The sequence below is a fragment of the Echeneis naucrates genome, chromosome 14 (assembly GCF_900963305.1).
Source record: "Echeneis naucrates chromosome 14, fEcheNa1.1, whole genome shotgun sequence".
Lineage (NCBI taxonomy): Eukaryota > Metazoa > Chordata > Actinopteri > Carangiformes > Echeneidae > Echeneis > Echeneis naucrates.
The window spans coordinates 377,168-404,544 of NC_042524.1; the positions used below are offsets into that span (position 1 = coordinate 377,168).

General features: G+C 45.1%; 6 protein-coding genes across 10 annotated transcripts; 3 read left to right on the forward strand and 3 right to left on the reverse strand.

Moving 5' to 3' along the window:
• The first annotated feature begins 7 nt into the window (after positions 1 to 7).
• Positions 8 to 2,576, forward strand: bacc1 (BPTF associated chromatin complex component 1). Of its 2 annotated transcripts, XM_029518922.1 has the most exons (6): positions 9 to 352; positions 635 to 729; positions 912 to 1,013; positions 1,144 to 1,373; positions 1,465 to 1,569; positions 1,646 to 2,576. In XM_029518922.1, exons 1-6 carry the CDS (start codon positions 332 to 334, stop codon positions 1,708 to 1,710), a joined length of 618 nt encoding a protein of 205 aa, XP_029374782.1. In that variant the 5' UTR covers positions 9 to 331; the 3' UTR covers positions 1,711 to 2,576. The 2 variants fall into 2 exon arrangements, with proteins under 2 accessions (XP_029374783.1, XP_029374782.1); XM_029518923.1 differs by lacking the exon at positions 912 to 1,013 and having other exon boundaries at positions 8 to 352.
• LOC115053982 (protein FAM122A) lies at positions 2,382 to 8,595 on the reverse strand. Of its 2 annotated transcripts, XR_003841562.1 has the most exons (10): positions 7,857 to 8,595; positions 7,433 to 7,517; positions 7,293 to 7,340; positions 6,800 to 6,846; positions 6,649 to 6,706; positions 6,420 to 6,484; positions 6,298 to 6,341; positions 6,140 to 6,224; positions 5,426 to 6,060; positions 2,382 to 5,343 (listed from the first exon to the last, which is right to left on the reverse strand). XR_003841562.1 is itself a non-coding variant. In XM_029518921.1 (9 exons), exons 1-9 carry the CDS (start codon positions 7,955 to 7,957, stop codon positions 5,949 to 5,951), a joined length of 645 nt encoding a protein of 214 aa, XP_029374781.1. In that variant the 5' UTR covers positions 7,958 to 8,595; the 3' UTR covers positions 2,382 to 5,948. The 2 variants fall into 2 exon arrangements, 1 of the variants encoding a protein (XP_029374781.1); XM_029518921.1 differs by having other exon boundaries at positions 2,382 to 6,060.
• Positions 8,596 to 11,870: 3,275 nt separating this feature from the next.
• On the forward strand, positions 11,871 to 14,786 carry LOC115054399 (schwannomin-interacting protein 1). The gene is made up of 5 exons (XM_029519627.1): positions 11,871 to 11,977; positions 12,154 to 12,235; positions 12,373 to 12,486; positions 12,579 to 12,696; positions 12,861 to 14,786. Exons 3-5 carry the CDS (start codon positions 12,379 to 12,381, stop codon positions 12,953 to 12,955), a joined length of 321 nt encoding a protein of 106 aa, XP_029375487.1. The 5' UTR covers positions 11,871 to 11,977; positions 12,154 to 12,235; positions 12,373 to 12,378; the 3' UTR covers positions 12,956 to 14,786.
• Positions 14,787 to 15,497: 711 nt separating this feature from the next.
• On the forward strand, positions 15,498 to 18,881 carry LOC115054638 (P2Y purinoceptor 3). Its single transcript, XM_029519937.1, has 4 exons — positions 15,498 to 15,608; positions 16,051 to 16,164; positions 16,897 to 17,506; positions 17,972 to 18,881. Exons 3-4 carry the CDS (start codon positions 17,052 to 17,054, stop codon positions 18,879 to 18,881), a joined length of 1,365 nt encoding a protein of 454 aa, XP_029375797.1. The 5' UTR covers positions 15,498 to 15,608; positions 16,051 to 16,164; positions 16,897 to 17,051.
• Positions 18,882 to 20,310: 1,429 nt separating this feature from the next.
• On the reverse strand, positions 20,311 to 24,255 carry LOC115054361 (flavin-containing monooxygenase FMO GS-OX4). Of its 2 annotated transcripts, none has more exons than XM_029519552.1 (9): positions 24,214 to 24,255; positions 22,935 to 23,209; positions 22,664 to 22,802; positions 22,439 to 22,578; positions 22,223 to 22,275; positions 22,022 to 22,146; positions 21,786 to 21,893; positions 21,475 to 21,684; positions 20,311 to 21,173 (listed from the first exon to the last, which is right to left on the reverse strand). In XM_029519552.1, exons 2-9 carry the CDS (start codon positions 23,144 to 23,146, stop codon positions 20,862 to 20,864), a joined length of 1,299 nt encoding a protein of 432 aa, XP_029375412.1. In that variant the 5' UTR covers positions 23,147 to 23,209; positions 24,214 to 24,255; the 3' UTR covers positions 20,311 to 20,861. The 2 variants fall into 2 exon arrangements, with proteins under 2 accessions (XP_029375412.1, XP_029375413.1); XM_029519553.1 differs by having other exon boundaries at positions 22,935 to 23,212; positions 24,214 to 24,245.
• A 633-nt stretch (positions 24,256 to 24,888) lies between these two features.
• Positions 24,889 to 26,887, reverse strand: med31 (mediator complex subunit 31). 2 transcript variants are annotated; one of them, XM_029519541.1, is made up of 4 exons: positions 26,723 to 26,887; positions 26,181 to 26,255; positions 25,985 to 26,081; positions 24,889 to 25,862 (listed from the first exon to the last, which is right to left on the reverse strand). In XM_029519541.1, exons 1-4 carry the CDS (start codon positions 26,730 to 26,732, stop codon positions 25,652 to 25,654), a joined length of 393 nt encoding a protein of 130 aa, XP_029375401.1. In that variant the 5' UTR covers positions 26,733 to 26,887; the 3' UTR covers positions 24,889 to 25,651. The 2 variants fall into 2 exon arrangements, with proteins under 2 accessions (XP_029375401.1, XP_029375402.1); XM_029519542.1 differs by lacking the exon at positions 26,723 to 26,887 and adding an exon at positions 26,563 to 26,572.
• Between the last annotated feature and the right edge of the window lie 490 nt (positions 26,888 to 27,377).

Genomic DNA, 27,377 nt, shown 5'->3' on the forward strand with positions numbered 1-27,377 from the left:
CACCCAATCGTCTTCGCTTTCCCAAACTCGCGCTCCCTTCCCGTCGTACTTTGCGCTTTTCTTTTGTTTGGATTTTTGTTGTTTTTCTGCGAACGTCGGAACTTCCTCCATTTTACGGTCAATCGGACGGAACCGGCCGGACGGCCGTTTGACCACAGGCCGCTGAGTTTTCCATGGAACTTCGCTAGCATTAGCAGCTAGCTGTAACCTCCACGGAGCTAACATTAGCAGCTAGCTGCAACAGTCACGGAGCTAACATTAGCAGCTAGCCGCATCCGTGTTTTGATTAAAGAACAAATTCCGCAAAAGAGGCATCAGCTCCTTCACAGAAATGACGTCAGCATCCGCTAAGGTGAGTTTTTACCTGAGTGACGTCAGAGTCTGTTCACTGATGGGACATTTAAGACGTTTTTCTGACTGAAACACACAGCTTCAGTTGTTGGTCCAACATCAACAGATGTGACACAACAAACAAATCTTCATCGTCAGACTTGAAATGAACATCCTGATCATCAGAATCTTTTTTTTTTTATCTTCCTACAGAATCATTCTGTCTGTTTCATATCTGTCATAAACTAAATTAGTTTGAAAACAAGCCGCTGACTTGTGATGTCACGTCCCATGACCTCTGCAGGTGGGAGAGATTTTCTCTGCAGCCGGAGCCGCCTTCACCAAACTGGGGGAACTGACCATGCAGCTACACCCGGTGTCTGACTCCAGTCCTGCAGGGTGAGACACTGAGACAGACAGACAGACAGACAGACACTGAGAGAGAGAGAGAGAGAGAGAGACAGACACTGAGAGAGAGAGACAGACAGACAGAGAGAGAGAGAGACTAAAACTTTTACCTCCATGTGTAACAGCACCAAGTTCCGGTCTAAGCTCCTCCCCTCTCTGTCTGTCTCTCTCAGGGCCAAGTGGACGGAGACGGAGATTGAAATGCTTCGTCTCGCTGTGCGTCGTTTTGGAGACGACCTGAACAACATCAGCTCAGTGATCAAAGAGCGAACAGTGTGAGTTCACCTGTTCATGATGTCATCAAGGTTTTTAGAATGAGCGTCCATGTTGAAATGAAAACACAGAAGAAAAGAAAAAACTAATTTCCTCCTCCTGTTCTTGTTTCTTCTTCTCCTCCTCCTGCAGAGCGCAGATAAAGAGCACAGTAAAGAGGAAGTTGTATGAGGACAGCCGAGTGCCCATTTCCTCTGAGTCCCCGAAGAAGACGGTCAAGAAGTCCACTGTTGCCATGACGCCTGCCCCTGCTCCCTCTGCTCCCGCTATGATCACTGTGCCAACCTCACAGGTCGTTGTGGCGACGGGTATGCAGAGCAGTCCCTCCCTGGCTCCACCCATCAAAAAGCAGAAGACAGCAGGTGAGAAATTTCAGGAAGTCATTCTGTCCATTCAGATTTAAACAGCGGTGCGCTGCTCTTCCTTTTCATATTCCTCTTCCTCTCCCTGCAGACGTGACGCTCAGCGCCCTGAATGACTCGGACGTGAACAGCGACCTGGTTGACATCGAAGGACTCGGCGACGGCTCCTCCAGCAAGAAACTCAACTTTGACCAAGGTCAGTGCTGGTCGTCAGTTCGTCTCTTTACCTAAGGGGGCGTGGTCAAAGCTCACCTGAACCTGTGTCTCCTCAGAAAGTCTCAACCTGGACTCCAGCCTCATCATGAACTCCAGTGACCTGCCCCTCCTCTCCCGTTGACCTTTGACCTCAGAGAGAAGACATCATGCTGACTCTCACTTGTCCTTCCTGTTTCTCCACCCAATGGTTTTTTTTTTCCTCAAAAAAAAAAAAAAAACACACTTGAGTTTAAAAGTTCATCTATTCATTCTTTAGTAAGCAGCTGAAGTTTTTATTTCAGTTTTTAAAAGGACAAAAAGTAAACTTTTTTTTCATCATGAAGATTTTAAGTTCACATCAGATCACATCTTCAACTTCACTGTTTATTCATTAGACAGAAAACCCCATCAGTGACGTTCAGAGCTGCAAGCCCCGCCCACCTAATCATGACCTTTCATTTTGGAGGACTCTAACTTTGAAAGATCAGTCTTTTCCCCGACTTCCTGCTGTTGTTAATGACATCACATTAGTTTGACTCTTGCTCATCAAACTGATTCATGAAGGAAAACGAGTGAAAACAACTTTTAATCATGTTCAGTAAAAACTTTAAAAACTGACAGTTGAATTTTTTTGTTTTGTTCCAGTTTCAATTCAGATAAGACTTTTAATTTGATGGTCACAGGAAATCTTTATCATTAAACAGAAACTCTGCAGTTATTTATCAGAAAGTGTTTCTACATTTGAGAAAAAAATGTAAATGTCATCTTCAGAGATGTTTAGTAAACTATTGAAAAACAACACATTTCCTGTTTTGGTATAGATTTCATTTTATTGATATTTTCATATACAATATAATATATATTCAGAATGTTTACATGAATTGTTTTGACTAAAAACTAAATCGAGTCGTTCTGCGTCATTTTTACAGCCATGAGATCATCAGGAGGGAATGAACACTTGAATACTTATTTTTTCAGTTGAATAAAAATACATCTCATTTGACTTTCTTAGGAGAAATTTGTCCAAAATATTTACATTTTGAAAATACTTGTGTGAATGATTTTATAGATGTGCTTTTTTCCCTTTATTGTCTACATAAAAACTCCAGCAGCCCTTTTCAAAGTCACGTGTCACTCTGGCAGTGTCCTCATTTATTAATTAGCCATTAGCTTAGCATAAAGACTGGTAACGGAGAAACCGCTGGACGATTCTTGGTTCGGACAGTTTGTGAAATTCATTCATTCATTTTGTTATAAAGTAATCTGCTTTAATCGTATTTTGGAGTTTTTTGTCCGATCAGTGTCCAGAACCCAAAAACAAACTCTGGCATCTTACAGCAGCTGTTATTCATCAATCGATCATCGGTGTTCTGCTGACTGACTTGATTCAAGTCAAATGACAATCACAAAGCTACAAGTAAACTAATATTCTGTCGGTTGAGTTTGTGACATTAAACTCTCAAAATAAAATGTTTTTAAAAACATTCCGTGAGATCTTCTGACCTCTTTGTTTGGTCTCAGGATTATATTGAATTTTCTGCCAGAGTGAAACGTTTCTTTAACACTGAACAAACACCGACTCGTTATAAATGTCAGGAAGAGGAAGGAGCATCAACAACCTGTCGCCTCAACAGACGCTAAACGGGACGAAGGGACTCAAACTTCCTGTTTAACTGCTTTTTTCCAAATGATTTGATTTTCCAAGAAACTTCATTTTATCTTTTACGTCACAAAACTGTCAAATTTCATGAAACAAACTTTTCTTGTGAAAAATAAAACAAGACTTCACAGGAAGTCGGTGCTAAATCCTCCATTTACAAAACAAAAACACTTCCAGCTTGATTGGAGGCTTTTTTCAAACCTGTGATGTCAGAGGAAGTTTGATTGATCTTCCTGATTTTATTTGAAATATGAGCTGAGGAACGATCCGCAAACACTTTCCAAACCAGAACTGGTTCCTACGGGGACTTAACGGTCCCCACGGTGAAAAGATTCAAAGGTCCATTCAGTGAGGACATCTGGAACTTTGTGATGTCACCAAAAAAAATAAAAAATAAAAAAATAAAAAAAAATCAGTCAATACATGTTTTTTTGGACATCAATCCTTCAGAATAAAAGTCTAGGGAAGTTAAGATATGAACTTGTAACATAAAATGCGGACCTTTAAATTGCAACTGGAATAAAACGAGTGAAATGAGAGATGAGATAAAAAAAAACTCAAATGAAACTGGAGATTAAATGGAAAGAAAAATGTGACTTTAAAACCCAAAGAGGGAAAAACGCCGTTCTCCTAACAGTTTTCCTGGAAAACTTTTTTGCATTTTGATGAAGAGTTTTTGGTTTAAAAACATTCGTAGAAGCAGAAGTTTTGACTTTATCTGTGTGCAAAAACTAAAGGAACAAACTTAAAGCTCCACTTTGTGTTTGTGTGTCTGTGAATGTGTTTCTCAGCTTCGTTCTGAAAACGACTCATTAAGAAACATTTAGTTGAAACGTCTGCAGTTTTGAACCTTCCATGAAAACAGATTTGTGCTTTAAACTCTCAGATCAACAACATTAATCAACAACAACAATTATCTGCTGCTAAAACTTTAAATGTTGGCAACTTTGGCTTTTGTACAATAAAATAACATTTTCTGTTCGTTTCTATCTGTGTGTGTGTCTGAGCATGCGCACAATCGTACATATTTTTTTACTTTCAGTAAAAATGCTAAAGAACCCTGAAACTGAAATTGGGGGATTATTTTCCATCTGAAGAAGCTTCAGTTTCTGACCGATAAAAAGCATCTTTCAAAAAGTCAGCTGAAAAAACAAAAACAGAAAGAAGCAGCGAGGCGTTTTCAGACGGCGGCAAATTAAAGACCAACTGAAACTGTGCAAAGTCATGAAAATAAAAACAAGATGTGGACGATCAGCGGATCACAGACTGTACAGAGAGGAAGCAGGTCAGCTGACAACTACTTTCTGTTGGCGAAGGAAGAAAAAAAAAAGTCGCTCTGAAACACGACGACACTTCGAGGCACAACGATGACAAACGTACAAAACTGTACAAACTGTTCAAGTGCAAAGTTCGGAAGCAAAACTGCAGTTGAAATGGACCAGGACCAGGACCAGGAGCAAAGAAAAAACAACACTACATTGAATCCACGTCGTCAGCTGATGCTAACTTCAGTCTCATTTTTGAGGGACAAAGCGACGAGATCTTCTCAGCAGTCTGGACCACAAACCGGACCAGGACTTTGATCCACGGAGTTTGGAATGAAGCCATGAAAACATCATCTTCATCAGGATGATGATTCTTCACTGAATTATTGCCTTTGATCGTCAGGTGGATGCTTGTCTGAAGACACGAGCTGATTGGTTGAAGAACAGACAGGAAGTTGATCTGAAGAACTTCCTGCAGGTTCAATATGTACAATCAAACCCTGCAGGCTCCATATTCACATATAGATACATATTCAACAAACATTAGGTCTCTGTCCAAGACCCAAGTCATCAAACTGATCTCTGGTCCTGCAGCAGAACCATCGGCCCAACCTGAACGGACTGTAGAACCCAGTTTCTTCTGGAGATGCAGAAGCTTCAATCAGCCGACTCAGCAACTGCAACAATTAATGATTCAGAAAAACCTGGTCTGGGTCTGTTCAGGGTCAGGTTCTCCTGAGAAACAGGTGGGTCCTTCATGGACTTGTCATCAAATCTGAACCTGAAGAGCTGGAGCAGCCTCCATAGACCAGAACCAGCTGGTCCTTCAAATACAGGTTGACACAGAAACCTGGTTGAAGAAGGACCACCGTCATCTATTGAGGATCAAAAGAGATTCAGATGAATCTCTGAAGGTGATGAAGCTCACTGACCTGGACCAGGACTTTGGCTCCAGGACCCGGTCTGTTCCATCTGAGGACTTTCCTCATTCAGTTCACAGACTCCAACGAAGCCGCAGAGTAGACCAGATCACCGACTCATGGACTTCTGAAGATCAGAGAGGATCATGAAGACCCAAGACCAGCTGGTCCTCTGGATCTCCCGTCACCTTCAGCGTCCAACATGATCCTCCATCTCAGGCTCCAGCTGAATGTGGAGCTGGTTCACAGAGACCCTTTCCTGTCCATCTCTGCTGTGAACCTCAGGACTGATGTGGATCATGGACTGAACTGGGATAAGCTGAGGACTGAAGATTGTCCAACGGTGTGAGCAGTGAAGACCAGAACATTCAGATCTTCTGTCCATCAATGAGCTCACAGGGCCAGAAGAGCCTGATGCTGGAACAGAGACAGGGTGCAGTCAGGGTCCAAGATCCTCCAGGGTCCTGGTCTCTGGAGGTGCTGGTGGGCCTTCTGCACCCACAGCGACAGGGTCCAGGTCTGGATGAGCTCAGGTTTAGTGCCCAGGGTGCTGCTGGGAGCTGAAGGGGGTGAAGGAGGGGGGCGGAGACAGGGACTGAGGACTGACGCCTCCTGTCGGTGGAGAGTCCGCCGCCGACGGAGAGACACTGAGGGGACAGAATCCCATCAGGATCCACAGTCTGAGGTTTGGACACTAACTGGACTGTGTGTGTCAGCTGATCTCACCTGACTGTGTAGCTACTGCGGTGGGCGGGGTCTGTTACCCCGGCAACAAAGAGCTTCTTTGGAGGTCCGTCAGACTCTGCCCCCCCTGAATGAGGAAAAGTTATTCCATCTGTTCAAACAAAGAAAACACACACACACTCTCTCTCTCTCTCTCTCACCTTTCCTCTTCAGCGGCGTTAGCGGCGGCCATCTTACTGCCGGTCTGCAGGAAAAACAAACATGTTTATCAGGAACCATCAGCTGATCCAGAATAAAACCCAGAGCAGGTTTTCATCGGTACCTGAACCTCCTGGTGGGACTGGGGGAGGAGTTAGGTGTGACGCCGCTGTCCTGTGACTGAAACCACTGAAGAAGAAAAAGGTGGAAAACAGGAATTGTAGTGTTGAAGTCTATGGGAAAATGTCCCCTTATGGGGGAGGGGGTCTGATCTGATCTGTAAAACTATGGTAGCTCATAAAGGTCCTTTTGATGGTTTTCTTACTTTGACTGGTCTGACAACAAAGACTCACCACTGAGGTCTGATCGGTCCACTGAGCCACCGGAGGAACTGGAACCAGACTGGAACCACTGCGAGAGACAGGAGACAGGTTAGACCTGGGAGCTGGGTCACTGTTGTGCTGCTGTTGTTGGTGCTGTGTAGTTGTTGTTTTGGTGTTGTACCTGAGTCTCTGCAGACTTCCTCTGAGTGTCATCTCCATGTTCTCCTCCTGAAGTGCACAAACACACAGCTGTTATCAGGTCAGCTCTGAAGAACTGGACTCTCCAGGACTTTATATCCTGATGTTAAGCTCCACCCCTTTACTTCCCCGTCACCATTCTGCCCCACCCCTTAAATCAGCTGGACATCTGAGAACTTAAAGCAGTCATCAGGACTTCTTGGACTTTCTGATGTCACAACAAATAAAAGCACCACCCACTTGGATCCACCATTTCTCTGAAATTTTTACCTGAATTCTGTTTTCATTGGATTTCTCTGAAAACAGTCAGCCAATCAGAGTAGCTCAAATTATCTCTTCTGATTGGCTGATGGACAGACCTGATGAAAAACATCAATTACTCTGCGCTCTTAAAACCACTAAAGGGGTCTGTGAGCGTCCGCTGAGCTTGTTTGGACATCAGGACAAACACACTGTGGTCTGAATTCTGTCCTCACCTGTCTCTTGTGGTCTCCAGTCAGAGAGAACGGAGACAAAGGGACGAGCTGGGAGACGAGAAGAAAAACAAATGGCTGATGAATGGCAAACCAAATCAAAACTAGAAGCTAAAGGAGGCTGAAGGTCAGGGGCCACTAACCTGTGAAGGACAGCTGGGGTTGATGGACACGCTGCTGCGCCTGTACCGAGCCGAGGACACGGGACTGAAGACGGTCATCCCGTCACTGAGAGAGACAGGGGACAAAGAGAGGACATGTGAAGCTTTCGTCCCTAAAACGTCTGATAAACCGAATGACGGCTGGAGCTCCAGTTTGGTCAGAACCAGAACTTCTTTATGTCCAATCAGCTGATTCATTTTGACAGATGGCTGCTAATTTAAATATCTTCAAATCTCAAGTTTTATCTGACCAATAAATGTCAAATGTTCAGACTACAATCAGAAATAAAAGTTTCATACTCTCACAAAAACAACAACAGAAACAATCAGAGCAGTCCTTTGGTCTGATCCGGTTTCTGTTCCGGACCTGAAGGACGGCTGAAGGGTTCGGGTGTAGTTCCCTCACCTGACGCTGGTAATCATGGGGGCGCTGTTCGACCTGCGCAGGGCCCCGCCCCCCGCCCCCCCAGCCGCGCCTGCGCACTGGTCCACCTCCATCCGTTCCATCCCCCGTTCCGCAGGCCGGCGGCGGCGGCAGCAGCGTCCGGACTCCGAGCGCCCGACGGCGGCGTTGAGCTCTACTCGAGCCCGGTGGAAGCCCGACCCGCAGGCCTCAGGACCAGCAGACCCAGAGTCGCCCCGTCAGCGGACTGGACCCGGACTGCACCCGGACTTTACCGCATCCCCCCCGGAGCAGACCTTATCCCGCAGAGTCTGCGGGTCTGACCCACATTAAAGATCCGGGCTGCGCGTCACCCGCGTTACGGACTCGAACCCGAATTTAACGGCTGCGACTTAAAACACTACTCCCGCCAAAAAGTCCACACAAAGTTCGGTGTCGGCGCGCAGAAAACTCCCGCCGTCCGGGAAACTTCCCCCGGTCAGCTGACGCCACTCTGGGCTTAGCTGTTAGCTAACTTGGTCCGAGCTCTGGACAAGCAAAATCGCCCGACCCGGTCCGGCCCGGTCCGGCTCCGTCCGGCCTCGGTACCCACGGAGTGTGCGTCACTCGGTCCCGGATGAGCCGGAGCCGGACCTGAACGGAGACCCGGACCCGCACAGAGACCCGGACCAGCAGAAAAAAAACAGTTTGAAAGATTTTTCCAACATGGTAGTTCGGCCGATCCGTCAATCCGGACGGAGGAAACAGCGGCGGCTGGCGGCCGGAGCCGGAACTGCAGCACGGCGTGTTTAAATAAAGTTTCAAATAAAGTTTTAGTTCTCTGCTGACGTCATCGCCGTGTTTATAACTCCTGTAAATCATCTCCGATGTTTCATTTATCAGGCTTTGGTGACGTGTATTTAAACCCACCAATGGACTGACAAGGGTCAGTACCAGAACCCCGGAGCCCGAGACCTGTTTTTACAGCTAGTATCATTTAATAAACAACGAGACAAACACAGGAAACAGCGAGCACTGAACGATTATTTATTAAACATTTTTTTTCTCCTTTAGCAAAATAATGACATATTTGTGGCATCAACTATTAAAAATGATGGCTCTGTATTACTGATCATTTTAAATGCTGTTTTCAATAAAACGTCCATTATTTCATCTTTTCAATGTCCATTGTTGCCTCTCAGTCCAAGAATAATATTTAACATTAAATGTTGATTTCTAACTATGTCCATATTCTGAATTATTTGCTGAAATAATTCAATAACATTTACTCAAACTAAATATTTACTTATTAAGCCCCCCCCCCCCCGCCTCCCACTGTTAAAGGAAATACTCCAAATAAAATACAGCATCCTAAATGGTGCAGGCTTTCAGCTGAGAAAAAGCTTCAGACTGAAGAACCAGCAGAACCTCAGAGGAACCACACAGGAAGCTCTGTCACAATGTGGGAATACTGTTGGAATATTGTGCTGTTTCCTTTGTTGTTGTGAAGCTCCCAACTCCTCCATCTGTTTCAAGTCGTCATCTCCAAAAAATGGTGAAACGGGACACCAGGAGGCTCGGCCTTTAACCCTTCACTGCCCCTCCGCAGACGGAGCCAGTGGAGACCTGGACCAGAGTCAGACAGACACAGTCCTCAACAGAGACCAGAGCCGTATCAAACAACCTTCCCAGGTCCCGGTTTTGTAAATTTGTGGGTCCAGAAGAAAAATGAGGCAGAGAGCAGGAAGTTCAAAGGGGTGGCTCCAAAATAAAAACCAACTGTAAATTACTGGACGAGTAACAATAATCTGTAAACTATAATTAAGGACCACAAATAATTTAACCCCCCTAACCCTCTAAACCTAACCCATTTTTTCCATCAGGTCATTTTGTGTTTCTTTGCGTTTGACTTTCCTTTTACAAATTTTACACATATTTTGGATTAGGAGCCTTAAATCCAGGGGTCCAGGGTCCAGGGGTCCAGGGGTTTGGGGTCCAGGGGTCCAGGGGTCCAGGGGTCCAGGGTTCAGGGGTCCAGGGGTTTGGGGTCCAGGGTCCAGGGTCCAGAGTCCAGGGTCCAGAGTCCAGGGGTCCAGGGGTCCAGGGGTCCAGGGGTCCAGGGTCCAGAGGTCCAGGGGTCCAGGGTTCAGGGGTCCAGGGGTTTGGGGTCCAGGGGTTTGGGGTCCAGGGGTCCAGGGGTCCAGAGGTCCAGGGGTCCAGGGTTCAGGGGTCCAGGGATTTGGGGTCCAGGGTCTAGGGGTCCAGGGGTCCAGGGTCCATAGTCCAGGGGTTCAGGGGTCCAGGGGTCCAGGGTTCAGGGGTCCAGGGGTTTGGGGTCCAGGGGTCCAGAGGTCCAGGGTTCAGGGGTCCAGGGGTTTGGGGTCCAGGGGTCCAGGGGTCCAGAGGTCCAGGGGTCCAGGGTTCAGGGGTCCAGGGGTTTGGGGTCCAGGGTCCAGGGGTCCAGGGGTCCAGGGTCCAGAGTCCAGGGGTTCAGGGGTCCAGGGGTCCAGGGTTCAGGGTCCAGAGGTCCAGGAGTTCAGGGGTACAGGGGTCCAGAGGTCCAGGGTCCAGAGTCCAGGGGTCCAGGATGTAGAGTCTTAAGTCTGGTATTGTACAAGCAGTGGACTTGGGGGAGGGCAGGTCCTCCGGCCCCCCTGAGGGCCGTCTCCGCCCCTGGATCTTTCTGACTTTAAGTGTCTTCAGATACTTTTTCTCCCTCAACAACAAAGTCCTCAGACCCGGAAACGGACCCGGACCCGTGGTGGTTCTGGAGCTCCGTCTGTGGAGCCGAGAGGTTAAAGTTTGAGCGGCGGAAGAGCCGGGGGCCCGGAGGGGGGGTCCTGCCTTCCTTCAGCCGCTCCGAGGACATTTCTGCTTCCTCCAGCTCTCCTGGATCTGTCGGTGAAGCTTCGACGGGCCGCCGAACCGGACCCGGAGGCCGAGGAGCGGACGGGACCGGCGGGCAGCCGAGCAGCGACATGTCGGGCCGATCCGGGGCGGCTGGATGTGACTGGTAGGTGGGTAAAACCTCCGAGTCTCCCCGCTGATGGTAAACAACGGCAGTCTGCGGCCGGGACACCTCAGCTCCACAGAACCGACACCAGGGTCACTGCAGTCCGGATTTAGAGCCAGTTAAAGTTCAGTTCGGTTCGTGTTCGATAGAAGAAGACAGAAGATCACTGAAGACACAATCTGAAATCAGCTGACATGAAGTTTAGATGTGTTCATGATTCATCAGATTTTTATTGTTTAAAAAGACAGCTGACTGTTGACGTCATACATCCGGTTCAGCACTAAGCAGAACCACACTCAGACTGACCCATTATTAAACCTCCTGAACTTACTTCCTGGTTCAGGCTTTAGCCCCGCCCAGCACCTGTTAGCTCCACGCTACAGGTGAAACATCAGACCAGGACCATAACTCTTCAGACCAGAATCAGAGCAGTTAGCATAATTAGCTGTGCAGTTTGTTAACTGGCAATAGCGGACACAGAGTTAGCTAATGTGCTAATGCTAACTCCACAATGACAGGTTCCTGAGGTTTGTGACGTTTTTTTATGGAAAATTAAAAAAAATAATCTTTTATCTTTAACTTTATCTGCAGAGGAAGATGGAGGGAGAAAAAGAGACGGCCGAGGAGAAGGAGGAGGAGGAGTGTCACAATCACACCGCAGCAGCGTCCTATCCGGACTATCAGGACCTTCCCATCATGCACTGGGAGGACCTGAGCCAGCGGATAGCTGAGCTGGAGAAGCAGGAGCAGGAACGGAGGGAAAGGTCAAAGGTCAGCCCTGAAGAACAGGGGGGTTTATGTGTCAGGTTAGCTGTTAACGACAGACTACATATCCCATGAGCCTTTGAGTCCTTCTGCTTCTCTGAAGAGTGAAAGGTTTCCATAAGCAAGACTGAAACTCATGTAACACACAAAGGCACAAAAAGAAACACAGAGACACAAATAACAACCACTCTGATGGTGAAAAAAGTGGAAGGACAAAGGTTTGGTTGTCACTGTGGCCTGTTGTGTTCCCGCAGAGGGGGGTGGGGGTGAGGACGGGTGACAGTCTGGGGGGAGTGTGGACAGACGTCTGGGAGGAAGAGGAGGAGGAGGACTTCCGAAGGAATCGAGCCGCCGCCGTTACGTCACGGTAACATGGAGCTTCTGATGGTTTCATCAGTCTTTTATTTTGAAGCCTTCAGCTCGAGTCAGTCGGTCGGAAATGTGAATTTATTTTATTCGTCACTTTATCGTTTCTGACAGTTTGTGTTTTTGCTTCGTTGTTAAAAAAACAAAGTCCCGATGGGATGTCTCCTCTGTTTACAGATTTCACAACCATAGAAACCTGCAGCTGTGCTTCATCAACAACAGTGACAGTGAAGATGAGGATGCCACTGCCAGCAACAAGGTCATCTATTCTGGGGGGCCTGACCCAGATCTCATCCTGGTCCTGGACTTGGATCAGGTCCTGCTCCAGGTCCAGGTCCAAGTCCAGTTTCATGTTCTTGATGAGTCTTCTGAGTGATGAGCTTATATCTCCATCAGGTTTCCATGGGAACAGGGCGCAACGGTTGCCATGCCTCTGGGCTGAAGCAGGAAGTGGCCACCGCTCTGAGGACGCTGAGAGACCAACTGCTGGCAAAGCAGAAAGAGAAGGAGGTAAAAATAAGAGCACAAAATGTCCACAAAACTAAAAAGAAGCACAAAGTCCTCAACAAACCAGCACCTGTATGTGTGTGTGTGTGTTGCAGCATCTGGCCGGCAGCAGTTGTGTTACCAAGCGGAAACATCTGGAGCGCCGGGACCTGCAGGAGCGTTCAGTACAACAACTGAGCAGCCTGAGAGCATCACTACAACAAGACGCACACGGTACACCAAGACACACACATCCTTGTACTCCTATCTTTGCTGGGACTCTCATTGCTGTTATGACCCTCAAACTTGATTTAAAACTGTAAAAAACAAACAAACACCCTCAGTGATGATGTAGCTTCCTCTTCCTGTCAGTTTTAATCCGGCTGGTTTTCCTCCAGCTCTGAGTTCCGAGCTGGTGGCCCACCTTTTGGTACGAGACCAGCTGAGGACGAAGCAGGACGCCATGCTGCTGGACGTCCAGGACCTCACCTAAGACCTGGACCGTGGACTGGATGGTCCACACCAGCCAGGACACTGGGACACTCCGAGAGAAATCAGGCTGCTGGTCCACATCAGCCGAGGAGACGTTAGCCGTCCTGCTAATCTAGCAAAGGGATAAATCAACAGCGACGAGAGCAACAAGAGAGTCACGTGTACGTCGAGTTGGAGGGAAATTAAAACAAACGAGACTGACGGATGAGTGTGATGAGGGCAGACGGACAACCGACAGGGAGAAGACAAACCAGCATCTCCAATCAGCTCCCAGAAACATCAAGACACAGGAAGTGGTGAGTCTAAATGAGACGGAGAGGAGACAACAGGCTGAGGTCAAAGGTTAAACTTTAACAGCCCGAAAACTGGTTTCTTCTTCAGCGTCTATGATTAACAAAGTGTTCTTTGAACACATCAACTATTTACTGTTCAATTTTAAAAGTTATGTCAATTTCCTCTCACATGCTCAAAGTGGGTGGGACGTGTTTCTATCTGCCAATCAAACGTTTATTAAGCTCTGCAGGCTCATGTCAATCAAACTGAAGGGGAAGCAAACAGCTCAGGGTTTGATATTTAAAGCTTAAAAAATTAAAGATATTGATGGGGTTTTTTCCAAAATTTAACTGGAAGATTTCTGATTGAGTCAGAAATATCGAATATTAAAAAGCAAGAAGGGATTTTAAAACATTTAACATGAAAAAACATGTTAAAGAAAAGGACAAAATGTTCTGTTAGAATTAAACTTCAGGTAAAAAGAATAGTTGAATTTATGATACAGGAAGGCCATAATCAATGTTGAATATTGTGTTTGGTCATCAAATAGATTTGTTCTTTTTCTCAGGTAAACAAACCAACAGAGCAGTTTGACTTAAACAGATTTTGAGGTGAAAGACAACTTTGATCGTTTTTTGGATCAAATTTTATACTGAAATAATTTTTAGAAATCATTTTGTTTTTAAAAAGTTTGTGCCTTAGCAGAAAATGTAAAAATCCATATTCTATCACTTTCTTATCTGAATTTTATGAACTCTTGACAAAATGAGAGAAGAAGTTAAACATGATGAGCTCTTAACTTCTTATTTAAGTGTCATTGTATTTTTTTACTTCATTACTCATTTTGTCTGTGATTATGAAAAGGGAACATCACACACAGCGTTTGTAGCACGACAACTAATACCTTGGTTGTTCTTTGAAACTATGAAGGGGAATTTCGCTAAGTTTAGTTTGGAAAAAAATGTAATTAAAAAAGGTAAAAGGTTCAGATTTATTCTTCAACAGATATTATTCATTTGATTACATTACATTATTAATATGAATCATAAAACATCAGAGGAGGTCAGATGGACTTCATCTTTAATTGACGCTAAGCGCGTAATAATCTTTTTCTTGCAGCCACTTTCTGATGTTTATGTCACTGAGCTGCTTTTTAGCTCATGAACATTTGAAGGATGAACTTCAGTTGGTTCGTTGACCAGCTGAGGACACAAAGAGCAGTGCCCGTTTTATGAACTAAGATTCTCTCACTGATCTGTGATAAGACGCTGAATGTTGGATGAATGGAGGGAAAATGTCTTCACTAATAACTTTTACTCACGTATATTTAAAGTCACACTGAGATGTCAGCAGCTGAAGGGGAAACTTTCTGTCAGCGTGATGAAACTGAAGAAGAAGAAAAGTTTTTCCTTAAAAATCTGATTAACAAAGTGAACAGATTGTTCTTGGTTTCACTTTGACTTTAAGAATATTAACAAATGTATTTTAAAATGTAAATGAATTACAAATGTATTTGTGAATGTAAACATTAATTTTGAAATATATTTTGGGAGGCAGTCTGTCAGTTGTGTTTTTGTTCAGTGAAGAACCAGACTACTTTTTTTATTTCCTCATGAAGTCAAGGTTCAACTTTGTTGTCATCTAACATCAGTCAACTTTACACTGAACCAAATTTTGTTCCTTGTGAGTTCAACCAATCAGAAGCCGCCTGCAGCAGAAAATCTCATAATTAAATTTGAGGAAGAAATAAATGGAAGGGTGGCGGCCTGACACCAACAAGGAAACTGTAATTTACTCAACAAAATTGGAGCTTGGTGTCCTCTGACTCAGCATTCACAATAATATATATATTACATTTTGCACATTTGGCAGATGATTTATGAAAGACAATAATGAATGAATAATTAGTTTTCTGTCAGTTATTTTACAGTAAAAATGGAGGCAAGTTGATAAAATACAGCTTGAAAATAAAGAGCAACAGATCACAGAGTGGAGCGCTGAGGTTTGTTGCAGTTGAATAAAGAGGAACTTTTTATGTGCTGCAGCTATTTTTAATAAACAGTCATTTGACGCTGCGTGTTGATTCATACCTCGGCTACCTGCACACTGTTTGACCACCAATTGTGTTGCTGTTTGATTATACTCAACAAGCAGTACTTTGTCATGCAGCTGTGCGACGTGTGTGTTCGCTGTCAGAGGAAACATCAGTATTTACAGAATGAATCGCACCTGATGATGATGATGATGGAGGCGGAGATGGCAGAACGGCGGGGGAGGGGCCAACGTTTTCACTGTTCATTTCACTTTCTAATGAAAGCGTCAGATGAGGAAGGCAGAGTGACGAAGAGGAAGAGACTTCAGCAGCTTCGGAGGAACAGAAGGTGAGTTGCTGGTTTTCTCAGTTTTTGGTCTCAATCAGTCAGAAGAAGCTTCAGAAATATATAAAGATGTTTTTTCTAAAAAGGATAAGTGTGACTGAGTCAGCCTCGTGATTTTCAACCTGAAGTCTGTGAAGAGTCCACCAATGTTTAGATTGTGCTTTAGTTAGAATCTAGTTGGACTCGGGTTTTCATATCTTCACAACAAACAGTAACATAAAATCAGAATTCACCCAGAAACTGTCCGGTGAACTTGGGCCTTAGCTTGCTAGCGTATGAGGGATGAATTTCATCTTTTGGACATTTATTTTTCATGATTTCCAACCTCAGTAGCTATAAACAGTGCATCCTGTGAAGGGATCTGGACCGCCTCCTGCTCTGCAGTCCTGGATTGAGTTTCATTCCTGCAGTTCTGACTGAATGAACGCTCATTAATTATTTACAGAGAAGCTGAAGGTTAGAGGAGAAGCCCCGACAGACCCTTCAGCCCCAAACAGACATTTCTGAGCCTCAAGCCGACACAGAACCTGGACCAGACGAGACAGAGAGGACCATGAAGGTAGGACATGTCTGATGGCTCTGGTGTCCACTTTAACTGGTCAGACTGGACATTTTCCATGTCTCGCTCCAGTGAACCGTTCTGAGACAGCTGAGTCCTCAAGGACTCAGTCCAGCAGTTCAGTCTGAGGAGTTTTCTCTGAAAATGACTTATAGACACTTGAATGTGTTCAGTCTGTTGAAAAGCTTCTGTGATCCGTCAGGTCGAGTACGCCCTTCATGAACTTTGATTCTTCTTTAACATCGAGCTTTAAATCAGGACAAATGAATGAAAAGTCAGAGCACTACCAGAGTTCATGTGAATGTCTCAACTGAATTTGATGACAATGTTTCCAATAGTCATTGGACAGATCAGGACATGGACACTGGTCTCCACAGAGTTCTGCGATTGTGGCTAAAAACTGTGTGGACAGTTGGCAATGGACGGTCTGGTGTCTCCATGTCTTCATGGATCTTTGACACGATGGGGCACAAACGTCCTCAGTTGTTTGAATGTGTTGTTGGATTGAAGCAGTGACCTGAGCGCTCCAACAGCTGGAACATCATCTTCCTGCCCTGCAGGGCGACTCCATCCGCAGCGAGAAGTTTCCGGAGAGTGTCATTAATGATTAAGGGGCTAATTGAGCGAGACAGAGTCTTCGTCAGCAAAACGCCGGCGGTACACCGTGAACGAGCATTTCCAAACTAATGACCATGTTTTCTGTTTTCTGCTCCCCTCCTCCACTTGTCCCAGAAACTCCAGAGACATGGACCAGCCGAGACGAGATAACTGATCAGACAGATAAGTGAAGGAACCTTCAGTGACGGAGGAGGTGGGACTTCTGAGATGATGTCAGAGGAACCTGTGATCGATCCAGCTCTTCCAGAAATAGCCTTCAGAAGTTGATCATGAGATTGAGCCAAAGCTCCGACGTCACTGCAGACGTCCGTTTGTTGGCGGCCAGTCTTCCAAATGCCTCCAGCAGCTTGTCCAGCTTGTCTCTGCCGCCTTCACCCTGCAGCTTTGACGAATCCTACAAGTACGTCTTCCTGCCTGTCTGCTACTCCCTGACCTTCGTCTTCAGCCTCACTCTCAACTCAGTGGTGCTGCTGCGCTCCTGCCGCCATCATGGCGGCTGCTGTGGCAGCGGTGGTGGGCGGCGCTTGAACACCTCACTGATCTACATGGTGAACTTGGCCACTACTGACCTGATGTACGGCCTCTCGCTGCCCTTTCTGGTGGCGAGCTACGTACTGAGGGACAGCTGGGTGTTTGGGGACTTCATGTGTCGCCTTGTTCGATTCCTCTTCTACTTCAACCTCTACTGCTCCATCTTCTTCCTCACCTGCATCTCTGTGCACAGGTAAGAGCTACAGACACACTACTGCTGCTTCTGTTTGACTTTTGAGCCAATCAGAGGAGAAATGTTTGGTTTGGGTTCAAGGACCAGTAAGAGAATCGATCCAGTGTAATAAAGAACAAATGAAACCAAACCTGGTGTGAGCAGATCAGACTCCTTCCTTTAAAGCTACTAAAATCAGACATTTCTCTTAATTTCTTGTATTTATGTGAGGAAGCTTCAGCAAAACAGGAAGTGACCATGACACACACACATTTCTATTGATACCACCTTCATAATTGGATTCTTTTTTAGTTGGAACTTCATGGAAATGTTGGGTAACCATTTTGTTAAACCTGAATTCCTGGTTGGGTTTGGTTGTTTTTACTTGACTGGTCAGATTTAACTTCTCTTGAGTGGAAACTTTTAAAACTCGGAGGGGAGTAACTCCAGAGCGGTGAATTGAACGCATCCTGTTTTCCTCCACAGGTACTTGGGGATCTGCCACCCAATGAGGACCATCACCCTGGAGAGCAAGCGGGTGGTGAAGGGCACCTGTGCGTTGGTGTGGGTGGTGGTTTTCATCCTTACCTGCCCTATCTTCAGGTTTGCCCAGACTGGATATGTGAGGCGAGGGGGCAGTGGGGTCATTGGGCCTGGAGGGGCGACGGACAGCGAGAACAGTACCGGGGAGCAGGAAGGGGAGGGGTACACAAACTGCTGGGACGACGCCATTGACAAGGAGTTTGCTGACTACGTCCCGTACGGTATCGTCCTCCACCTGCTGGGCTTCTTCGTGCCCTTTGTCATCATAGCCTGGTGCTATTCTCAAGTGGTCAGGACCATATTTCAGACTCTGCGTTCCCCCCCAAGCTCAATAGAAGGCGGCGAGGATGGTCAGGTGGTGGACGGAGTGGTAGAAGGAATTAGAGAAAGGGAGAGAACCTCTGTGTCCATCTCAGGCTCGCAGTACTCCCACTATATCCGGCGGCGGCGGAAATCCATCAAAACCATCGTAACCATCACACTCCTGTTTGCGCTCTGCTTCCTGCCCTTCCATGTGACCCGGACGTTGTTCCTTCTGCTGCGGCGGGGGCAGCTCGGCGGCTGCAACGCCATGAAGACCGTCTCCATCTGCTACAAAGTCACCCGGCCGCTGGCCTCCTGCAATGCCTGGCTTAACGCCCTGCTGTACTTCCTGACAGGAGACAAGGGCGCCCCCTGCTGCTGGTCGGTGGAACACACCATCCACAGAGACCGTCGAAACGGCTCACTCTGGTGGCCGCTGACCATCCTGAAAAAGGACGGTGTGGGAGAGGACGACCAGGACGCAGCAGAGAAGGTAGAAAGGGAGGTGCACATGGAGAATGAGTCCAAGTCTTCAAGGGTCATATTTTAGGAGCTTTTAGTTTTTTTTAAATAAAACACTCTTCGTGTGAAGAGTGTTTGGGCATTTGGTTTTGTTACCTAAATGTTATGGACAACAAATTTTCTGAAAACTGGCAAAATAAATTCAGGGATTCAGGGAAATGATGAAGCTGATTCCTGTGAATCACTGCAGAACAACACAGAAACTTTTCAGTCGTTTCATTTGATCGAGTCCGCCTTCCATATCGTGTCCTCGTGGCTGCAGCACCATACATGAAACAGGAATAATGTTCATTTCACGCAGTTCACAACATCATCATCTTCACCTGACCCCAAACTCTCAGCACTCCGATTTCATCTGGTTTTGATTTGATTGTGTTTCTTCCGGTTTTGGCTGCTACACAACACTGCTGCCGGCAGATTCCTTCAGTACAACACACAAACAAGATGGAGCTGGACAACACAGTGTTTCATGAAAGAACTAATCAGACACACCGGTGTGTTTTCATACATCTGAGGCTTCAGAAACAGGTGAGCTTCTCATCAACAGGCTCTGGTTCATATGAACAAACTTTGGAAAAGAAGATTTAGGTTCAGAACATGAAATTAAGAAAAGATCGAATCACTCGCATCATCAAAGCAACAAATGAATTAATCCCAGTTAGTCTGATGATTATAACTATTAGATTATGGCCTGAATTAAAATCGAACCGGAAAAAATGGCTGAAGAGTCTCTATTTGTCACAATGACAAAATGGTGAGTAATCAACAAATAACTTTCCCCCGATTTTCTAACTTTTCACTTAATGTCTGCTGCTTTTATGACCCATTTCAGTCAGTTTGTGTGTTGTGAACCATTGACATTCGATCTTGTGACATAGAATTTGACTTTGTTGTGTCGAGGGTCTGCAGCCTGCTGACTCTTCCTTTTTTGTACACATAATTATTGTGTAGAATCGTTAAAATGTCCTGTGCGACAGCAGCCATGTTTCCTCCAGCTTCATGTGACGTTGCTGTTATTTTCAGACTCAGGTCAGTCTCTGATATCAGACCTGGTTTTTTGGCTTGTGTATGTTGGTGTTCTGTGGCACAATAATCTGGATTAAAGTGTGTTGTTGACATCTGCTGTCTGTGTCCTCGGCCTCGTTCATGGTTAACATTTGGCTCCATTCACCACTAATGATTAATCAGCCAAATAATCACCTCCGTTTGTCTGACGCAGAAACATCCGCTGCTTCTCTGACTCTGCAGGTCACTCATTTCCTTATTTGGTTTGAGGAAGTCAGAGATTTAAAGGTCCACGGGATCTGTAGGTGAATGTTAAAGGTCCAAGGACTTGGTCTCTTGCTCTGTTATTGGCTCATTCAGAAATCTGTCAACCAATCACAACCTGAGCCTGAGAGAAGAAATGAAACTACTCTGAGAATGTTTTTGATTCTTAAAACTATAAACATACCTTCTGATGGTGAATAAGAATTTTTATTTAAAATTATGTCAAATACAAAAATATCCCACAAGAGCTTCTGGTTGGTTCAAAATCCGCCTCAAGGAGACACTTTGTCTTTTAATACATTAGTGATAGAAGACAGGACATGATTATTAACAGGAACCACAAAGTCCAGCTGAGGCTCATGGGAATGTAATCTGGTGTCTTAAATCATGCTGACAGATTCTGACATATATCTATCAGAAGAGCCTGCCCTCATCAGAGTGCATTCTTGCTCTGGGGAACATGAGTGTTGGCAGTTTGTTCCGAGGTTGGTGAGACGATTCGGACTGGACCACAGCAGCACAGAGCCCCAGCAGGACCTGACATCCAAGATGGTGGACATTTTTATCTGTAGCTGCTAAACATTAACTAACATGGAGTCGCTGGACTTCCTATTAAAAGTTGTTCAGTCTGAGGAACCTTCAGTCTTTTTTTCTGTGGTTCCTGTCTGAAAGTTTTGGTTATAAATGTTATATTGTGTTGTGGTGTTTTTGTGGTTTCTCCAGTTGTACCTTTCCTTGGTCATTTGAGAAGCTCCCACTGGCTGTCGCTGATCAGCCGGTAGTTGTGGCTCCGGTAGTTCTCAGGGTGGACTTGTCGTTGTCTCCAGACTTCCTTGTACAAGCCTTGTATGACCGGAGGAAGTGGTGGAAAGCCGGCGGTGCGAGCCAGCATGTCACAGTACTCCCACTGATCCTCGAACATGTCCAGCAGGTGGCGTTGCTGGAATCCACGATCCACCTTGTCCCGCAGCACTCGATGGACATCGTCCTCCATCTCAGCCCGAGACGGTAAAGATACAGAGCCGTCCAACACGGCCAGAGCAAACTGGACCTTCAGAGATAAAACCAAATCAGTCTGAAGATATTTTCATCTTGGTGAACTTGTGAAGAACCTGCTCAGGGTGAGCTTCATCTCCCCCAACTCACATTTCAGGCCCTTTTATTCAGTCTTTCTACAATTCTTCCTGTTTCTACAAAATCGGACTGCAGATCTTCAAGAACTTTTTTCATCATCCTGTCAATCACTTTGTAACTTGTGCTGGAAAGTGCTCCATAAATAAAAATTTCTGACTGAGTCTGGACCACAATGAAAGTCTTTCTGGTCCCTGATGAGACCTGGACCAGTTCCTCACCTGGCAGTTGAAGTTGGGGAAGGGGCAGATCATCTTGCATATGCTAATGAAGAAAAGCGAAGGGAAGGCGGGGGGCATCATGTAGCGGTACAAAGGAGACACCATGTGGTCCTGGATCTTCAAACCCAGCTGATCTGCATCCAGGAAGGGAAACCTGAACTTGTACCCGGTGCAGAACATGAGGGTGTCAGCCTGATCCACTGAGCCGTCCTGAAACAGTGTCCCCCATCTCATTGAAGAGGAGATCAACCAACACAACAGACTAAACTGGATCACAATCAATGCAGATGAAGCTGAAACACTTCAGTCACCTGGAAACGAATGCTGCCGTTGTCCTCGATCGCCACCACCGGACTGGACTGTCGAATTCCAGAGGGAAGAGGAAAGGTGAGACGAGGACGACCGTGACTCAGAGTCACCTGGAGACAAAGACAAAAAGATGAAGAGAGAGGCGGAGTCAGTCACCTGGTTGTGTTGCAGCAGTTCACTCTGGGCTTCAGGAGGCTGTGGGTGACAGCCATTTTTATTTCAGGTCTGTGTTTGTTACCTTGGCGCCAGCTTTGACCAGTTCAATGGAAATGTCCAGTCCTGATGCTTTGGCCCCCAGAACCACCACAGACTGACCTGAGAATGGCTCTGCGTACCTGTACAGGTGACTGTGCAACAGCTTCCCTGAAACAGACGAACAGCGGCATCAGTTTCACCTGAAGCTGTTCATACTGTAACACCTGTACCTGAGGTGGAGTACCTTTAAAGTTCTTCATCCCTGGTACGTTTGGGATGTAGGGTTCGGAGTAGTGTCTGAAAAACAATCACAACATTTCAACAGACAAATGCTTCAGTTTGGTGTCACCAAGTGGTCACGGAAAATATTGGGATTTTTTCTGACACACTAAATCCTGAAAATTCATCTGGATTAATAAAGTATCTGTCTGTCCTGGGGGGTCAACGTGTGGAGTCTCACCCTGAGCAGACAAAGACCGAATCGAAGATCTCGGTTTTCTGGTGACCGGACAAATCACACGACGTCACCTCCCACATCGTGTTCTTCTCAACCTCTTTTGCCAGAACAACAGGCTTCACCTTTTCCACCATGGTGTTGAACTGATGGAGCAGAAACTTCTTAAAATATCTGATTCACCTTTCAGTCTAAAAAGTCTTTAACTGGCCGCCTGGTCTGGCGACTCACCCGGATTTGAGGCCAGATGTTGTGGGCGTGGCAGTACTTCTTCAGGTACTTCTGGATCTCCTGGTGGGGCAGGAAGCTGCTCAGCTGAGGGTCGAAGGGGAAATCAGGGAAGGCCATCACCTCTTTAGGCAGGTTGGTTCTGTTGGGATGAAAGCGAAGAAACAAACACTTCAATTAACACCCTGCAAATTTTAGTTGACTGTCGTGGTCAGATAACCGGCCTGATCCACTTTTATCTTCGCAGTGAGTCATGACAGACACACAAGCACACCTGAGGTCTCTGTACATGCTGCTGTGGATTGGCCGGCCGTGGTCGTCTTGACCGATGCGCTCGACGTAACACCAGGTGCCACCAATGTTGTCTGTGAGCTCGAACACCACAGGACAGGCAAAGCTGTTTGGCCGAGACAGGATATGTCTGGCTGCACAAAGTCCTGCTGCCCCTGCCCCAACCACTGCCACCCTCTGCAGCACCATCTTCATCCAGAAGGAGGAAACTCACCAGAACTCCACAGCTCCAGAACACTATGTGTCCAGCAGGGGGTGCTGCTGAGGGAACATCATATTGTATTAAAGACTTTAAACTAAGACTGAGACCATAAACTCATCAGGAAAACTTTTACTGAGAAGGAGGAGGGACATTTTCCCATAGACTTCAATATAAAGGAGGAGGAGGGAGAGTGGTGTGATCTGGTCTGATCTGATCTGTACTCTGACCCACAGAGACTCAGAGTAAAAAAACTGCTGTTTTAGATTCGATTTTCCTTTATTGTCCCACAATGGAGAAATCCACATTGTTACAGCAGCGGGAAACAAACTAACAAGCAAACAAACTACCAATAGTAGAAGTTGCACCTGGGTAGTTAGAAGAATATTGCACAGTATTACTCTTAGTGTGCGTGAGTGTTTTATTCACCAGACTGTTGTTTTACTCACCAAATTGCTGTTTTACTCACCAAACTGCTGTTTTATTCAACAAATTGCTGTTTTACTCACCAAACTGCTGTTTTACTCACCAAATTGCTGTTTTACTCACCAGACTGCTGTTTTACTCACCAAATTGCTGTTTTACTCACCAAACTGCTGTTTTACTCACCAAACTGCTGTTTTACTCACCAAACTCCTGTTTTACTCACCAGACTGTTGTTTTACTCACCAGACTGTTGTTTTACTCACCAAACTGCTGTTTTACTCACCAGACTGCTGTTTTACTCACCAAACTGCTGTTTTATTCACCAAATTGTTGTTTTACTCACCAAACTGCTGTTTTATTCAACAGACTGCTGTTTTATTCACCAAACTGCTGTTTTATTCACCAAACTGCTGTTTTATTCACCAAACTGCTGTTTTATTCACCAAACTGCTGTTTTATTCACCAAACTGCTGTTTTATTCACCAAATTGCTGTTTTATTCATCAGACATCAGACGATCACCGACACCAAACTTTTAGCCTAGCTAGCGCTTTAGCTTGTCGCGTATCGGGACTAAAAGCTGTACTTCTATACAGAGAACACGGATTAATGATGAATAACGGATAAATTGGAGTTACCGTCACCGTTCGTCTCCTCCGGTGTTCCGGCTGTTATCTGCGGAAAAAACGGTGGACAACATCCTTCACAATAAAAGACCCGCCCCTTCAAAAATAAAATGAGCTGAAACAAACGGAAGTTACGCAACACTGAGACCGGAAGTAGTTCAGTCTTATATTTGAACCACAATTTTTAGATAGATAAATTTTGTTTCATTAAAATAGAGTAACTTTAGCTTCCGTGTGTAAGAGATTTACATGAACGTATCAACAATTATCACATATGTTGTTGTGTAACAGCTCATTCTGCAGAATGGCTACTTATTTATTCTGATACCTAAATATCTTGTGCTCAAGTAAATGTGTAAAAGTTATATTTACATTTTACATGACGCAGTAATGGGAGGTAAACCTAGCAAAACTTTAAATACCTCCATAAAAAAAGAAATACTAGGATAAATACACAATTGAGAAAATTCATAAAATAATAATGCATCAGTTGAAAAAGTTGAAAATGCAAAAAAAAAAAAAAAAAAAAGTACCAGCTGCACTTACAACCAAATTATAATATTATTGTTCAATGTTTAGCTAAATTAATTCTGTCATTGACTGCTGTGTATTTTAACTGTTATATTTGTGTTTGGAGAATTTCTCAATAACAAAATATGACACAAAGCTTCACACATCACATGTTTTCAATCAGAATCAAATAGACAAACCTTTAATGTTAAAACAGGTCTGAACATTTTACATTCTACACGCTGATCCAGGACAAGGGACCACTGAGTATCTTGACGGTTTCAGTCAGGACCATTAACTGAGACATTTAATGGTTGACAGTCATCAGCCACATTAAAGCGTGTTATAATAATAATAATAATAATAATAATAAGTCTTTAAAAGTGTAAATACTGGGGATGCTAACTGGAGCTACAGCTGAACCTAAACCTTAACCTGAAACACAACAACAGGATTTGCTGAGACAGTTGTTACATGAGAGGGTTAAATATCAGTGGGAACAGGAAGTTGATTAATGAAATCACAGCATGTGATTTTTCTCTTCAGTGTTATAAACAGTTTTGTTCCATCACAGCCCCCTGATGTTGATGGATTGGTCAAAACTTCCTGTTCTTGGCTGTTTTGTTATTGTTGAGGTTCTTCCTGTATCAGATTTTATGGATCAGTGAGTGAAAGACCACACAGTCCTGGATAAGGACAAATTGTTCCTTTGCCCTTCCTTCAATTTTCCCAACATTAGAAACCCTCATTAGCCAGTCCATCACCTGAGTTGATGTCAAAATGATGAGGTCACAGCACTTTAATCACCTCTCCTTCACAAAGATTTATGTTTATAATTGCTGCCAATGCATTCATGTCAGGTTTCTAACCTCCCAGTGTTCACTTCCACCAGGACCAGCTATGGCCCACTGTCCCTATACACAGACCTCATCCGGTGACATCACTTGGCGGTGGCGTTCCCATGTGTTGGCTGCTGTGGTTGCTGCTGCTGCTCGGCCAACGCCTGCTGCAGCCGGGTGCGTTTCCTAGAATAGTGCTGCCAGTGCAGCAGTTGCTGCTCGTCGATGAACTTGGCGCACTGAGCGTTGACCAGCTCCTTCCTGAAGTGCTCGTACTGCAGCAGCTCCAACATGTGCAAGCAGTGAGGATACCTGAGAGAGAGAGAGGATTTATCTCTGCTTACTTTCATTGGCAAGTCCTCATTTCATTGAAACAATTTTGAAATGAAATTCTGCTCCAAGTTGTCTGACAGAACGATAAACTGAATTTTTACTTGAGGAACTTGGCGTACTCCGGCTCCTTCCAGTACAGAAGGTACTTCAGGTAATTAATGAACGGTCTCTCTCTCAGGAAACCTCTCTGCGCCAAAACTGGAGGCACAAACAAACACAGAGTGAGCCAGCATCATGTTTACTGATCCTTCAGTCTGCTGCGTGTGCAGCTCGCTCTTGTTGAAACGTGTCACTCACAGTTCAGGTAGTTTGGGTTGGCCAAACATTGGATGAACTCCAGCTCCGACTGGAAACGGTTCCGGGCCTGTTCCTCTGGACCAGACAACAGATCCACAATCAAACAACATAACAACAGAAAAACAACTGTCTTCAGTACATTCTGAGTTTATTCTATTAACTCTGTCTGTCACTGAACACAGGCCCTTTAACATCAGACATTACAGCAGACTCCAGTGATTTTACACTTAAAGCCAAATATCAGTTTAGTCCGAAGTTTATTTGGTTTGATTTATTTTTGTTGTATCTCAATTACTTTAACATTTCAGAATTTAATGTCTCAAACATCTATACTGACTGAGAAGTATTGTGTATTAATATTTATAAACAAACTGAGATAAACCAGTCTCCATTCATACGTCAGTCAGTTTAATCATGTAAATGCTGCTGTTGTAAACGGATGATCGTGTTTCGTGTTAAACTACACTGACAGATCAAAACGTCCGAAGTTAAATTTCACTCAAACAAGCTAACGAGCTAAAGGCTAAAACTCCGTTACAAACCCGTTTCCATGACAACAGCTCCGGGACGGAAAAGTCCGACAAAGACACAAACAACGATTCAGTCAAACGTCCAGCTGGAAATAAAAAACAAGAAACAACAACCGCTTTTCTTTGTGAGTTTTATCGTCACCCACTCGGCGCAGACATTATGACGTCACCATCACGTTTCTTCTTCTACGCTGTTTCCGCCACCAACTGAACCGGAAATGAAACCAAAATAAAATACAGTGGAAAACAAACTGTTATAAATAAAATACAATAAAATAAAACAGCGTCCATGGCCTGTCCATGGACTGCTGATGGTGTTTTCCTCTCTTCCTCCATGAAGTTATATGATGAATATCTTCTAGTTTCATTGTTACATCAGTTTGTTTGTTTGTTTATTTTTGCTTATTTCCCTCCACACCTGCTTCAGGTTCAGGATGTGGGTCTGAAAACGTTCTCCAGGCTCGTCCTCCACTTCCTGTTGTTGCTTGTTGATGGATTGAGGGGAAGACCAGGATGGTGATTGGTTTCTCATGAACTGGCTATGTCAACATTAACCACCCTGATCTGATCCTTAACGGCTTTCCTTCTCATTTCCAAATGGACACTGGAAAAGATCCACGACAGGTTTTAGATCTGAGGTCTGAATGTGCAGCTGACATTCACTTCT

Bases quoted from the DNA above. Each gene is read 5' to 3' on its own strand.
- bacc1 (XM_029518922.1), top strand. From the start codon at position 332: ATGACGTCAGCATCCGCTAAG. The intron at 353-634 runs GTGAGTTTTTAC...TGACCTCTGCAG, and splicing joins TGACGTCAGCATCCGCTAAG to GTGGGAGAGATTTTCTCTGC. The intron at 730-911 runs GTGAGACACTGA...TGTCTCTCTCAG, and splicing joins TCTGACTCCAGTCCTGCAGG to GGCCAAGTGGACGGAGACGG.
- LOC115053982 (XM_029518921.1), bottom strand. From the start codon at position 7,957: ATGGAACGGATGGAGGTGGACCAGTGCGCAGGCGCGGCTGGGGGGGCG. The intron at 6,225-6,297 runs GTGAGAGAGAGA...TTCCTCATTCAG, and splicing joins AACGCCGCTGAAGAGGAAAG to GGGGGGCAGAGTCTGACGGA. The intron at 6,061-6,139 runs GTGAGATCAGCT...CTGTCCCCTCAG, and splicing joins CGCAGTAGCTACACAGTCAG to TGTCTCTCCGTCGGCGGCGG.
- LOC115054399 (XM_029519627.1), top strand. From the start codon at position 12,379: ATGGGAACAGGGCGCAACGGTTGCCATGCCTCTGGGCTGAAGCAGGAA. The intron at 12,487-12,578 runs GTAAAAATAAGA...TGTGTGTTGCAG, and splicing joins CAAAGCAGAAAGAGAAGGAG to CATCTGGCCGGCAGCAGTTG. The intron at 12,697-12,860 runs GTACACCAAGAC...GTTTTCCTCCAG, and splicing joins ACTACAACAAGACGCACACG to CTCTGAGTTCCGAGCTGGTG.
- LOC115054638 (XM_029519937.1), top strand. From the start codon at position 17,052: ATGAGATTGAGCCAAAGCTCCGACGTCACTGCAGACGTCCGTTTGTTG. The intron at 17,507-17,971 runs GTAAGAGCTACA...TTTCCTCCACAG, and splicing joins ACCTGCATCTCTGTGCACAG to GTACTTGGGGATCTGCCACC.
- LOC115054361 (XM_029519552.1), bottom strand. From the start codon at position 23,146: ATGAAGATGGTGCTGCAGAGGGTGGCAGTGGTTGGGGCAGGGGCAGCA. The intron at 22,579-22,663 runs GTGAGTCGCCAG...CTGCTCCATCAG, and splicing joins ACATCTGGCCTCAAATCCGG to TTCAACACCATGGTGGAAAA. The intron at 21,685-21,785 runs GTGACTGAAGTG...ACACTGTTTCAG, and splicing joins ACGGCAGCATTCGTTTCCAG to GACGGCTCAGTGGATCAGGC.
- med31 (XM_029519541.1), bottom strand. The intron at 26,082-26,180 runs GTGAGTGACACG...TTGTGCCTCCAG, and splicing joins CAACCCAAACTACCTGAACT to TTTTGGCGCAGAGAGGTTTC. The intron at 25,863-25,984 runs GTAAAAATTCAG...TCTCTCTCTCAG, and splicing joins GAGTACGCCAAGTTCCTCAA to GTATCCTCACTGCTTGCACA.